Below are 14,892 nucleotides of genomic sequence, written 5' to 3' on the forward strand. Positions count from 1 at the left end.
TTGGGGAGAGAAGTATATATCATTCCGGTCCCTAAATTCCAGAAGAGAGCATTTTTCAACTTTCTTTCCAAATCTCCCCCCCCCCCAAGCAATTGCAATTCCATTAAATTCTGCTTTCCTTCTCCCCCTCCCGCCATGATTTAAGCAAGCCCAGGGAATCGTCCGTAAGCACCCAGAAGAAGGGAACGATTCGATTGCAAGGCGATCTGAAACAAATCCACTCATCTCCCCGGCCATTTCGCAAAAGGGGTGGGTGGGTGGGAAAGAGAACACGATGCACGGCTTTAAAAAAAAAATAATCTGAGTTGGGATTTCCCCTTGGGATTTGCACCGACTATGCGTGTAATGGGGGAAAGAGCATATATGTGTGTGTGTATGTGTGTGTTGGGGCGGGGGGCATCACGAAAAAATGTTCTTCCCTTTTAAAAATTTTTTTTCAGACGTTAAATTCTTTTGCAAACATTCATGCCTAAGGAAGGGTTGGAACAAACCTGAGCCGCCTGAACCGGTCAGACAGGTAAGGAGGCTTGTTGACACCGTTATGTTTGCAGGGCGCATGCTCACTCCCAAGTTTCCTGGTGCATTTTCTATTCCACCTTATGAAACTTTTTTTTTCTCCGTGTGGTCTCACCCACGATTTAAGAAATAAGCGACGAGCTGGCGGAAAGATCGAGGCCAGGGTGGGGGCCCAGCTGGGACACCAGGGGGCTAGGGGCCCTGGGGGGAGTACAGGGGAAAGGCGAGGCTAGGCGAGGCGAGGAGAGGCGGGAAGGTGGGGTGGGGAACCCTGGAATCCCCGGGTAGGAGAAGCAGCCGCCTCTTGCGGAGTTCTGAGAGAGAAAGACGAGAGGGGGACAAGGGGGCTGCTACCCGCGCGGAAAAGTTCAGGGGCGCGAGCTCGCCAGGCTAAGAGGGGGGAGCTTGAACCAGGTAAAGGTAGAGGGTACTCGAACCCTCTCCCCTATTCTTCCAAACCCCACCATGCCCAAAGTCTTCCTGGTGAAGAGAAGAAACCCAGTGGCTGCGATCCGCAGTTGGGATGAGCTCCCCGACGAGGAAAGAGCCGACACCTACATCCCAGGTGAGCAGAGAAAGCGGAACGGGAAAGGGACCTCACCGCGTGGGCCCCCTCTCCCCAAGTGGGGAGGAAGCGGGGGCGCAGATGGATCAGGGCATGGCTTCCCATCCCCGCCAAGGGGATTGGGGAGGGGGGGGGGACTGGAAAGACCTAGGAGGGGGGAGGCGGGGACTTTGGACAAAGTGCCCCCAGTGGGACCCCTGACTGTAGATTGGGGGGGGGGGGGGGGAGTGAGGTAGAGCCAATACGAGATTAAATAGGGGGAGATTCTGCGGGGATACCTATTTCCCCGGTTTGATTTTTCCTCCTCCCGAGCACTCCAGCCCAGGGACCTTCCCCTAATTCATTTCTGCTAGAAGCGGGAGATGCAATTGAGCTGATTGAGCAGACCCTTGCAGTTTGCCCGCTGCCTCTTTGGGGAAGCTTGCTCCCAGACCCTGGCGCACAGTGCCCACGCGTGTGTCTACGCAACGCTGTCGTGCCAGGCTTCTGTGGCGACCCCCAGAGCCACCCGCTGGAGCTGCTCTCGGGATAAAGCTGGGAGGGGGTGGCCGTCCTGCTGCTCCCCGCACCCCATTCCCGAGTCGCGCTGACAAAGCAGAGAGCCCCTTTTCAGGTCTCCCCGGGGCTGCCAGCCTCCCCACCCTAACGCCTTTCTCCCTTGAGAGCCCTTGGCAGCGTTCCCGGGTGCCGGTTTCCCGGAGGTCACCCAGCTTGCTTAGCCCTCCCTCCCCCCCGGGCTCCCAGGACGGAGCCCCGGGGGGACTGACTGGCCCCTGTTCGGTGTTGTGTTCCCCTCCCCCTCAGTGAGCCTGGACTGCATGCTCCACTACAGCACCGAGGACTACCGCAGCGAGAGCAGCAGCAGCAGCAGCGAGAGCGGCGGCGGCCACGGGGACCCCGGGGGCGCCGACCTCTGCCGCCTGGGGAGCGGCTCCGCGCAGGAGCCGGAGCCCTCGGACCACCTCGCTCCCCCGGCGGCGGCAGCGCCGGAGCCCGGGACGCACGAGGAGCCGGGGCTGCACCTGGCCGGGAAGCGTCCGACCGCCAGGTCTAAAATCAAGGTACCCGAGAGACTGCGCCCCCAGCCCGCCCCCGCCCCGCCGCCGCCGCCACGCCCTGGCGTCTACCCCTCGCGCGCGCCGCGCCGCGCCCGGGGACCTGTGCACCTGCCCCTGGGCCCGGGCCAGCCGCGCTTCCCCGCGGGCTCGGGCGCCGTCCGCGCGGACGCTTCCCCGTCCCAGATGGGTGCGTGCACCAAGGGGAGCGCGGCCGCGCGGCCCCGGGCTAGGTGCTTCTGCTGCACCCGGGCAGCTTGTTACAAAATGGCCCTCGCGCGTCATTCGGCGAGGGCGTCGTGCGGCTTTGGCCGCAGCGGAGCCCACACTGGCTGCACATCCAAAGTGGCCGGGAGTCCATATTGGAGAGGTTTAGGTTTTGCACGGCCCTCGGAAGGGGCCGGGACCCCGAGGGGGCGCTTTGTAATCCCAAGCAGTTTGCATTTCCATTGATCTCTGTTGTTTCGTGGGGCTTAGTCGAGTGGGAGGTGGAGGGGATTCCCACCCTTCCGCTGAGGGCCAACCCTACGACAGTCTCCTTGAAAGGGAATGGAGAGACAAAAGGGGCCTACCTAAGGTCGAGGAAATCGGTTAGCTGGGAAAGGGGGTAGTATCTTTCCTACGGGACTTTTAGTCTGCCTCACAGCCTAGCCTTGATCCAGCCTCCCGCTTCATGAGGTTCCATGGGAATTGGTGGGATTTCCCAGGAAGTCTACTGTGTGTTTTCTGCCCGGCGCAGTCGGATGTTTGCTGGGGGCTGTTTGGGACGGAGGTTTTAATTGTGGGTGGAGAGGACAAAAAACGCCAATCTTTGAAGTCAATCAGTGATGTTTCAGGATGAAGTAATCTTGTTAGCTGGAGGTGGCTTGTCTCCAGTTACTATCTCTGCATCTTTGATGACATTTATTTAGTCTTATTCAGTGGTTTTTAACATTCTTTTCTTGCACCCGAAGAGAGGAAGGATTTTTTTTTTATTCCCCATACTCCCAATTTCATTTTACACTATTCCCACTTGAAAGTGAAAGGCATCGAGGGACGTGTGTGTGGGAAGACTGGGGGGGGTATCCCAAAAACGTTTTCCATAAACTTGTCAGAATAAGTAGATTTTTTTCTAAATAGGGCTTTTAAGGGTCCAGGTCACCACTTTGTGTTAAAGGGAGAATAAATTGTTGGGGAATAAGACTAGGGATTAAAGCATTCTTCCTTATTTGGCCCTAGCGCATATTTAGCTTTAGTGGCACCTTGTGCCCTTATAGAATAATTACCATGTTCCCTAAATCCATAAAGATCGGAATAGAAATTTTCTTCCTCATCTTTGCATTTCTGTTTTCAACTCATTATGTCTCCTAGCTGAATTCCTAGCCCCTCACTAGCAAAAGGAAATTTTCTGCTCTTCTGTTGTGTAGTCACAATACCAGACAGTTTGAAATCTGAGCAGAATGTACCAAAAGGATGGCCTGTTGGGATTATAGTACATGTACGATTAACATCAACCCGTGTGAAAGGGTGAGAATTAAGATAAATTTGGGATTTTTTTCAGCGTACATTTTTAACTACTAACCTCTCATCATAGCTTGAAGCTTGTCTAAGGAACACTGTCTTAACTGGAAGAATTATGTGTCTAGTTTGAATATTCTCCTTGGGCAACCAGCTATTATGATAAAAAGGACTCAGAAAAGTAGAAGTGATTTTTACCCAACATTTTATTAACTGCCAACGGCACACAGACTAGTATTGTGCAGTTTGCTGGGGGAAGATTGTAGGTTTAATTTAATTTGTACATTCAGTGAAGGAAAGGAGTTCAACAGGTGGAACTGGGAAAAGATCTGTAGGCACTGCAAAGGTTTGGAGAGTGGAGAGTGTGTGTAGGGAATGGTGAATAGTAGTTTCCAATTAAGTGGAGGGGGGGGAGCAGGATGGTGTAGTGCCTGAAAAATAGGGAAGTAAGGTTGAGGAGTACCTTGAATGCCAGGGGAGGGAGTTAGAGCTTTACTTGGTTGGTCATAAAACCCCAGAAGGGTAATGAGTGAAGACTAGTGATTTGACCAGATTATAAAAAAGATAAAACTAACAGAGATGGGAAGGATAGTTGAGGGGGAAGAGAGGTGGGATTATTTGTTTGGAAGCTATTCTAGTACAAGCAGATGGTAAAGAGTATGCCTTTACTGGGGTGGTGGCAGAGGGAAAAGAGAAGAGACAAATTTGAGAAATATCACTGGAACATTTGGTAACTAATTGGATAGGAAAAGTGAGAGAGGAAAAAAAAGAATTAACACTCTTGTTTTAATATGAGAGACTCCCAGAATGATGTTGCCACTGGCAGAGATAATGAGGTCAGAAAGGGGGAAAGATAATAAGCTTGACTTGAGATGGCTTAGGTTTGAGTTACCAGTAGTAGGACATCCAAGTAGGAATCTTCTCAAGGCAGTGGGAGAGTGATCAGGGCAGGAGATTTATTGGAAATCATCTTCAAGTTCCAGATAAGAAGGAAAGAGAGAAATATACATGGAGAGAGACAGAGACTGTGTGTATTCTCTGTATATTTTTCAATCAGGGAAATGGCTGTTTCAAGAGTGTCAAGCTTCCTGATTTTTTTCCCCACCAACGTTGCGTTTTTTTTTTTTTTCCTTTTTTCTTTTTCCTGGAAAAAGCCGGCACTCTGATTTCCCAAGCATACACACTGGCATATCAAAATCATCTTAGAGGCTTTGTGTTATATGGGTAATTGACCCTTAACGATCGAGATAAATCATTGGTTTTATATAGAAATCTCCATAGAAAGGAAATTTTTTTTTTTTTTTTTTTTTAGTATAGTTTCCTTGCTCTATTTTTTCTTAAGTCACTTAAGAGAAAAATATCAGAAGCCTGTTTAACTAAGTGTTTAACAAATTCCTGTTCAGGTGTTTGAACTGAGGTATTAATTTATGATGGGAGTGGACATTGTGTTTTTTTTCTCTTTTTTTTTTCTCCTTTTTTTCATAGGCATTGTATTGAGAGCAGTAAGAGTTTATTGTTGTGATTAATGGATGGCCTGGGTCTATGACTACCTTTTCAAATATGAACAATTCTTTTTCTGTTTCAGAAAATGTAGACTCCTGTATGAATAATATTTATTATCTTTTGATTAAAAAAATATCAGAAAGCTTCCATGCATCCCAGAAAGTTTTAAGTGAATTTGCATTTTATTTGTCACAATATTTACACAATTTGAAAATAGTGTATGTAGGAGGCATTATTTATTCACTCTCCTGGAGGTATGTTTGCTTTTTTATTATACTGAGTCATGTTGCATATTTTGTTTGTTACTGTTCAGCTAGATAAAGATAGATAAAGAGATCTAGCTTCTTTGTTTGCAAGACCTGGGTTCTAGTGGACTTCTAACCTTAAACTGGTTTTATAGGCAAGTAACTCAATCTTTTAGTACCCGAGGCCCTTCTAAGTCTCTAAATTATAGAGGTATTGCTAATTTGCATTGGGACCAAAAGAAATCTATCAGACTGGTTGTTCTGAATATGGATTCACAGACTTCATCCTTCCCCCTATCCCCAAATCAGATTTGGCTTAGAATTATGGTATTTTTGGAGCTAGATGGAATCTTCCCCAGTTCATTCAGTTCTACTGGGCCAGTATTAGAAACAAAAGAAAACAGTCCTTGCTCTCTCAAAGCTTACATAATACAACACTGATTTCATCCTTTAAACAAAAAAGCCTTCCAGGAGCCTACCATCCCTGCTAGATGTTTCTTTCTCATTCAAACTTCTTGAAAAAGTTTTCTTTATTCATCTCTTCCTCTGACTTCTCAGTCCTCAGTAATGAGGCTTCTAAACTTATCAGTCAACTGAAATTACCCTGCATAGTTACCAGAGATTTCTTAATTGCTAGAGCCAGTGACTTTTTCTCAGCCCTCATCCTTCTTGATTTCTCTGCTGCATATGAAGTTACTGACCATTCTCCTCTGAGTATTATCCTGTTTTTTTAAAAAATAAGTTATTTTCAAAATATATTCAAAGATAATTTTTAACATTTACTCTAGCAAAACCTTATGTTCCAGATTTTTCTCCCAACTTTCTCCTCAATCCCTTCTCCTAGACAGCAAATAATCCAATATATATTAAACATGTGCAATTCTTCTATGCATATTTCCACATTTTTCATACTACACAAGAAAAATCAGATCAAAAAGGAAAAAAAGATGAGAAATAAAAAGCAAGCAAACAACAAAAAAAGTGAAAATGCTATGTTGTGATCCACATTCAGTTCCCATAGTCCTCTCTCTGTATACAAATAGCTTTCTCCATCAGAAATATATCGTAACTGGTCTGAATCACCTAATTGTTGAAAAGCCCTAAATCCATTGCAGTTGATCATTTTATAATCTTGCTATTGTCATGTACAATAATCTCCTGGTTCAGCTCATTTCACTTACCATCAGTTCATGTAAGTCTCTCCAGGCCTTTCTGAAATTCTCCGCTGGTCATTTCTTACAGAACAATAATATTCCATAACATTCATATACCACAATTTACTCAGCCATTCTCCAAGTGATCCACTCAGTTTCCAGTTTCTTGCCACTACAAAAAGAGCTGCCATAAACATTTTTGCACATGTGGGTTCCTTTCCCTCCTTTAAGATCTCTTGGAGATATAAACTCAGTAGAGACACTACTGATAGCCCTTTGGGTATAAATTGCTCTCCAGCAACTCCACCAACAATGCATTAGCGTCCCAGTTTTCCTGCATCCCCTCCAACATTTGTCATTGTCTTTTCCTGTCATCTTAGCCAATCTGCCTCTCTGGGTTTTTATGACACTTTATCTTCTCCTACTCAGACCATGTGTTCTGAGTCTCCATTGCTGCCATCTCCACTAAATGTGGATGTACCCTAAAGCTCTCTTTTCTCTTTACCCTCTCCCTGGATGACCTCATCAGATCCTGTGGGTTCAGTTATCACCTCTGAGGAGATGACTCTCAGATCTGTATCTCCATCCCTTCCCACCTTGGACTTCACTGTGAGCTCTCTAGAACATCACTTTTCTTTCTTGTTCTGTAATATCTAATAGATATTAGAATTGCCTCTTCTCACATCCCTTTCCCCACGTCCCATTTCATTAAACTGACTGCCTCCTAACTAGCAAATACCTATTTTGGGAGCTTTTAAATCTCTTGGCTTCAATCTACCTTTCCAACTTTCTCTCCTCTATACACTGAACTTTTGGCTGGATTCTGATAGGTCATTCAGCCTTCTGTCACTTTTTGCCTTGCAAGTCCCTCTTTATTATTATCTTCTCCCCTTTAGAGTGTAAGTTGCTTGAGGGAGGGCGAATTGTCTAGATCACTTGTATTTCTGTCCCCATTGTTAAGTGTTTAGTGTAGCAGGAATGTAGTATTAATAAATGCTCTCTCTCTCTCTCTGTCTGCTTCTCTTTCTTCCTCTCTTCTCCCTCCTTCTTCCCTCTTTTTGTCTCTCTCTCTCTCTCTCTCTCCCCTCTCCCCTGTCTCTGTCTCTCTGTCTGTCTGTCTGTCCGTCTCTCCATCCTTCTATCTTTATCCTATTTATTCTTCTATCATTATCTCTTTTTATGCTTCTCTGGCTGCCTATAGATTTCAGCTGTTCTGGTCTGAATTCACTTTTGCCTCTTAGAATCCTTGATGTTCTTTAAAACAGCTTAAAATGATCTCACTTCTCACTTCTCCAAGTGAGATTCTCCAAGAACTCTTTCTGTAGTTGTATTTACAGCAGCCCAGCAAATTGTACCATTCTGGAAAGGAATTGTCTGCATTGATGACCATAGCTAAATAGGAGAAGCTGACCCTAGGATACACTCTGGTGATCTCTAAAAGATTTGACCCAACTCAAAAATTCTGTGATCTTAGAGCAGGAATACTTAGTCACAGACCTCTTTGGTAATCTAGTAAAGTTTATGAATCCCTTCTCAGAATGTTTTTAAAATGCATAAATTAAAGAATATCAAGTTACAAAGGAAATTAATTATATTGAAATATAGTTTGTAGACAGGAAGACTGAAATCATGCAGATTCTAGTGGCAATTTAAAGTAGTAATGAGCATAAAAGATATTTTGAAATAAATATGTAACAATGTAATGAGATATTTTAAAATTATTAATAGCATTTTATTTTTCCAAATACATTTAAAGATAGTTTTCAGTATTCATTTTTGTAAGACTTTGTGTTTTAAATTTGATAAAAAATATTCTGAGATAAAAATTTTAATGTAATGTGAAAATACTTGATTTCTGTTGATGAGAGATTTTTAGTTACTTTTGATACTGTGGTTTGTTGCCTATATTTATAATTGGAGGAAATGAAAAATTTTATTTAGAGGTTAGTGGAAATTAGGGTGTAATTTGGGGGTTTTTTGCACTTAAATTCGTGAGCCTCCAGAAATCTATTTACAAACCTTGTGGTAGTTCTTGGATCCCATGTTAAATAATAACTTTATTTTCAAAATATGTGCAAAGAAAGTTTTCAACATCCATCCTTGCAAAACCTTGTGTTGAAAATTTTTCTCCCTCTCGCCCACTCCCTTCCCTAGACAGAGAGTAATCTAATATATTTTAAACATGTACATTTCTTCTATAAATATTTCCACATTTATAATGCTGCACAAGAAAAATCAGATGAAAAGGGGGGGCGGGGAACAAGAGGGAAAAAATGAAAATAACAACAAAAAGGTAAAAATGCTGTGCTGGGATCTATACTTAGTTCCTACAATTCTCTATCTGGATGCATATGACTCTCTCCATCACTTGTTTATTGTAATTGTCTTGAATCACCTCATTGTTGACAAGAGCCACGTCTATCAGAATTGATCTTCGTACGGTCTTGTCATTGCCATGTATGATTTCCTTGTTTTGCTCATTTCATTCGGCATCAGTTCATGTAAGTCTCTTCAGGTCTCATCTGAAATGACCTGTTGGTCATTTCTTACAGAACAATAATATTCCATACCATATACCATAACGTATTCAGCCATTTTCCAGTTGATGGATATCCACTTTCCAGTTTCTGGCCACTACAAAAAGGGCTGCCACAAACATTTTTGCACATGTGGGTCCTTTCCCTCCTTTAAGATCTCTTTGGGATATAAGCCCAGTAGAAACACTGCTGGGTCAAAGGGTATGCACAGTTTGATAACTTTTTGAGCATATTCCACATTACTCTTCAGAATGGCTGGATCATTTCACAATTCCACCAACAATGTATCAGTGTCCCAGTTTTCCTGCATCCTTCCAACAATCGTTATTATCTTTTCCTGTCGTCTTAGCCAATCTGACAGGTGTGTAGTGGTACCTCAGAGTTGTCTTAACTTGCATTTCTCTGATCAGTAGTGATTTGGAGCATCTTTTCATGTGGCTACAAATAGTTTCAATTTTTTCATCTGAAAATTGTCCATATCCTTTGACCATTTGCCAATTGGAGACTGGGAAAAAACAGATCTTGAAGAATTCTTTCACCATGGTACCTCATAAAACCATTGAGTATAAAATACCAGTGATAGTCCTTGCTACTCTTTTCCTCCAGTGGTTTTTGATAGTGCACTGCCTTGGAAGAGGGATGCAGAATCCAAGTATTATTCTAATGTAATTTTCTATCATATATCATTTAATCATATAATGAATTGAAGATCAGCCTTGGATCCAAGAAGACCAGAGTTCAAATTCTGACCCTTATTTATTTACTGGTTGTGTCCCAGGAAACTCTCATAAGATTATACTGGGAGAGTTAGTCCACACCAGTGAAATGGGGGTACTGATGGGGAGCTTCCCTGCCAAATCTAAGTGAAGGATTTGGGAATAGCCACGATAACACTTAGCCATTTGTGTGAAATCCTATTTCTAGGAAAGCTATTAAATGTTAAAAGGCTTTGCCAGATAATTGAAAATAAAGATAAAATCCTTCTGATGAAATTAAATAAATTCTCAGTTACAAATAAATGAATACCTAATATGGGGCACTGAGTTTTAGAGAATAAAATAATTTAAAGGTTTAAGTTTCATGACGTCCTTTTTAAGTGGTATGGCAGGAGTAACAGATCCAGAGAGACAAAGGAAGAGTTTCTATAGTCCAGAAAGTCTGGACCCCTTTTTTACATTCATAAAACATATGATTACAAAGGAAACCGATTTTGTTGAAATAGTTATCAGAATATATTTTTTAAAAAGCAGCAAGTTCCCTCACCCTAGTTTAAAAACCCCTGCTCTAGGTCTAAACCTTCTTTCTATTTTTCTCAGACTTTCTGATTTTAAAATTACTGGGACAACTCTTGGGACACCTTGCCCTCCACCATCATCACCCTTGTGCACAGTGCTGAGTCTCTCTGACTCCAAGCCCTGAATTCTGTCCAGTGTGCCAGCTAGCCCCCTCACCAATCTTTTTGGGTCTCTTTAATAAAGGGTTAGTTTCTTGCAACTGGATGTTTCATTTACCCGAGGTAAGGGTGGTAAAAAAAAATCTAAAAATGTGACATTAATTTAGTTCAGTGATTATAATGGTGAGGGAATGTGCACCTAAAGAAAACTATTTTAGAATGTTTTCAACAGGTAGCCTTATTGCAAAAAAATGAAAGGAAGGCCTACTATTACATCCCAGGGTGGCTGAGGCAATCTGAAAGAGATTGAAAATATACAGTCTCTGAAGATAAGCCCATTAATTTAATTCATTTATCTGGTAGAAGGATCATTGATTTAAAAAAAGAAATCAGTAGGCTTTTTTTGTTTGTTTGTTTGTTTGTTGGTCGGTTCTTAGGAAAGCTTTGAAGTAAAATGTCAGTTGGAGTTCTCCTTGCTTTCTGGCTGCTATTGTTACTCTCGTCCAGGTAAGACAATGCTACATTTGTTTATGCCACTGAGATTCTGTTTGTGAGAAAAGCAAGCAAGAAACTTAGCATGTTTTTTAAAATGAAAGCTGAGATTCTGTAGCAAACTGGACAGTCTGCAGAAAACTTTTACCTAAAACCCCTGGGGCTTTTTGCAACCAACTACTCATCTTTTATTTTTTCTTTCCCGATATCTAGAAGATTTGGTCTCATTGGACTGTCTCTGTTTGTTTTTTTTTACCCTTAGGACTGTGTGTCCTTTTCACTTAATCAATCTTTCAGACTGCTTTCTGGTTGGGATCAGAAGGTTTTGAAACTTGGCTCTCCCTCGTTCTCACTTTGATGACCTTGGCCTGCCTACCAAGGTAATAGTGGCTCAGTTTCCTAGGGCTGAAAGGAGGAGGAGGACCTTCTCTCACTTTTATACCTTCTTGGGGCCAGTGAAAGTATCATTATCCCAGTTTTACAGATGAGGAAATTGGTATCTCAAAGGGCTAAAAAGTGTCCTGAACCCCAGCTTTTCTAAGCCCTACCCAAACTTTACTACTCTGGGTGTCTTTCCAAGAGGCCTGAAAATCTTATTTTCCTTCTTTGTAATTATAGGGGTAGGAAGACACCTTCTATTGACACCTTTGTTGGATGATAAAAGTTTGTAAGGGCCTTATCTTAAGTAATTGGGAGTATATTCCAGTGAAATCTGGTTCAGGAGCTGAAATTAATTAAAATGTGTTCCCCTGAAAAGTCTACAATTAACAGAAACCTGACACTATGATTGGATGCTTCATGTTGAACTTTAGGAAGATAAGTGGGTATAAATCTAAACAAGTAAGAAATGAGTCCATATGATCTCAGTGACACTAGGAAGTAAGGGACCTACAATTCAATTTGCAGAGCTTTTTTTTTTTTTTTTTTAATAAAGCTTTTTATTTTCAAAATACATGCATATACTTTTCAATATGCACCCTTGCAAGACCTTGTATTCCACTTTTTTTTTTTTTGCTCCCTCCCTTCCCCACCATCCCCTCTTCTAGACAACAAATAATCCAATATAGGTTAAAAATATACAATTCTTCTGTACATATTTCCATATTTATCATGCTGCATAGGGAAAATCAGATCAAAAGAGGAAAAAATGAGAAAAAAAACCAAAATGCAAGCAAATAATAGCAAAAAAATGTAAAAATGCTATGTTGTGATCCACACTCAGTTCCTGCATCCTCTCTGGATGCAGATGGCTCTCTCCATCACAAGACTGTTGGAACTGACCTGAATTGTCTCTGTGTTAAATAGAGCCATGTCCATCAGAGCTGATCATCACATAATTTTGTTGTTGTGTATAATGACTTCCTGATTCTGCTCACTTCACTTAGCATCAGTTCATGGAAGTCTCCCCAGGACTCTCTGAAATCCTGCTGTTTCTTATAGAACAATAATATTCCATTACATCCATATACCATAACAAATTCCGTCATTCCCCAGCTAATGGGCTTCCACTCAGTTTCCAGTCAAACAGCATTTATTTAAGCAAGTCAGTTACTATGGTAGGCACAGGGGTTACAAAGACAAAATGGCAATATTTTAGGAAGATTTGAGAGTATATTGAAATAATTTTAATTTCTTAGAGTTAATTACCTTTGGGATTAATTATCATAAAATAGTCTCAGGGAAATTGATGAGATTGTTTCCATCATATGTTGATATTATTTGACCTTTTAAAAAAAGTAATTATAATAAATAAATAACCTAACAGATGTTTTTAATTGTATTAAATAAAGATTTTATTAATAAGTTACTATATGCCAGGAGTCATTCTAGACACTAGAAATACAAAAAGCTAAAAGTGATGATTAATGGATTATTGTAAATATAATAAAGAGATAAATCTGATGGAGGGATTAGGATCACCTAATCTGAACATAGAGATTAGAGTTGGGATAAGTAAAGTAGATGTAGAAAAAAAATGAAACCTTAGGGGTAGAGTTGCATAGTTACTGGCCGGTATATTTCCACAAATCACCTACAAAACAATTGCTGGGTTAATACAAAGCTGTATTTAGCTTAATGATTTGCTGTTAAATTCTGGAACCTTATTTTTCCTACTTCTGAAATAGGGATAATTCTATTTGCCCACTTTTAGGGATCCTGAGAAAACTGTAGAACCTTCTAGTCTTTGCTGAGGGTTAAAGGCAGAAGTGCTATCTTTAAAAGCAGAGGAAAGGTCGCACTTTGTGAATGGGAATTTATAGTCATTGTTTCTCCTCTGTTGGAGGCTGATAACTTTTCCTGATGCTGATTATATACTTGCATTCTTTGCTCTTTGCTCTCTTGGCTGTGCTTTCCCTCTAGCTTTTATATACTTTTCCTACTGAGGGAATGTAATTTCTTTAGTGGGGTTTTTTTTCCCATCTGAATTAGTGTCCTTTTTGATCTGAGTGAGATTGTAAAGGGAAAGAAATGATATTTCTTGAGTTTGTTTTTAAATGGGGATTTACAAAAATGAAAAATATGTATGATTCTATACCTAAAACTATTGGGTCTTCCTGGGTGATAGGGAACTCTTACAGACTTTGAAAGTAGAAAACTGAAGATTTTGGCTCCTTGGACTCTTTTTATACTTAAAAAAAAAAAGTTTGTTAGTATCTACCCCCTTTTTTTTTTTTCAGTTGACTCACTGTTTATGGAATTATTTGGATGGGGCTGACATTGAGACCTTAACCATTTCAGATCATATTTGGTCTACTCTTCACCCTATACAATTTTTATCTAAGTCCTTCCATAAATCCATAAAGGCCATCCTTTACAGCTCATTCTATTCTTGTGCGCAGGAGGCTTCCCTGCCTGCAAAATATCTGACTAGTCAGTCTGTCCATCTTTCTCTTAAAGATTTCTAGTGAGATCATTCCTTGAGCATTCTTCTCCAGCTTATTAGCAAATGTCCTCAAAATTCAGGTTAGAACTGAACATTCCGGCCTCTGACCAGCCAGAGTACAGAAGAACTCTCACCTTCCATGCCCCGGACACTGCTTCTCTGAATGTAGTTTATAAATCCAGTTGGCTTTTATAGCTGCCATGTTGCTTTGTGGACTCTTAATGAGTTTTCCAGTCATTAAAGTCCCCTGGACTAACTTACTATCTGGGCGGGTCTCCTTCTCCTTTTATCTTCTTTGGAAGTTCCATTAAGGACTCAATTTAATGGAGATTTTTCTCTGGTTTTGTTATAGCTGTTGTTATTTTAATTCTAGTTCAGCTCTCTGGTTGTGACTTGCTCTGGGTATATTCGCTGTGTGTATAACTTTATTTTAACTTGTTAAATTTATATATGGGTGGTTTTCTGGACAATTTATTTCATATCTCATAGGAGTTGGTATCAGCTATTTTAGAAATCAGTCATTTATTTCAACACATCAATCAACAAGCATTTAACAAACCTCTGACTATGTGCTCAGTGTTGTGGCCAGTCCGGTTGTAACGGGATAAAGAAACAGCCTTTGTTCTCTATGAGCACACCTCAGTTACTTAAGATTTTGATCAATACAATAATCTATGACAATTTCAAAGGACTCAATTTAAAAAACTGTCCACCTTCTGAGACAGAACTAATGAACTGAGCGTAGTTTGAAGCATATTTTTAAAATTTTTTTCTTGCTTTTTAACATTCATAAAAATAAGGAAATTTTTTGTGACTTAAAAAAAAATTAAACATGGAAGTCCTCACTTCCCCTTTAAGTATCTTTCCAGTTAAAAATAAGTTGATTTTTAAAATTTAAAACATTTCAGAACCACAATTTTGACAGATCGTCATGTTATCTTTTGTTAATGTATTTTTTTTTTTTTTTTTGGAAGGATACCCCTTTGAAATTTAGTAACTTGGAGCAAATAGTGTCCATTGTTTTGATCTGAATTTTGTTGCCTCCTAGTAT

The 14,892-nt window shown here is 41.1% G+C and overlaps 1 protein-coding gene across 1 annotated transcript in view; it reads left to right on the forward strand.

The window, feature by feature from the left end:
* The first annotated feature begins 440 nt into the window (after positions 1 to 440).
* Positions 441 to 14,892, forward strand: part of OVOL2 (ovo like zinc finger 2) — a 52,956-nt gene continuing 38,504 nt past the window's right edge. The window contains exons 1-2 of the mRNA XM_031951070.1: positions 441 to 1,081; positions 1,886 to 2,142. Coding sequence (XP_031806930.1) covers positions 982 to 1,081; positions 1,886 to 2,142 — 357 coding nt within the window. The 5' untranslated portion in view covers positions 441 to 981. The remainder of the gene's footprint in view (positions 1,082 to 1,885; positions 2,143 to 14,892) is intronic.

This window comes from Sarcophilus harrisii, chromosome 2 (genome assembly GCF_902635505.1).
Source record: "Sarcophilus harrisii chromosome 2, mSarHar1.11, whole genome shotgun sequence".
Classification (NCBI taxonomy): domain Eukaryota; kingdom Metazoa; phylum Chordata; class Mammalia; order Dasyuromorphia; family Dasyuridae; genus Sarcophilus; species Sarcophilus harrisii.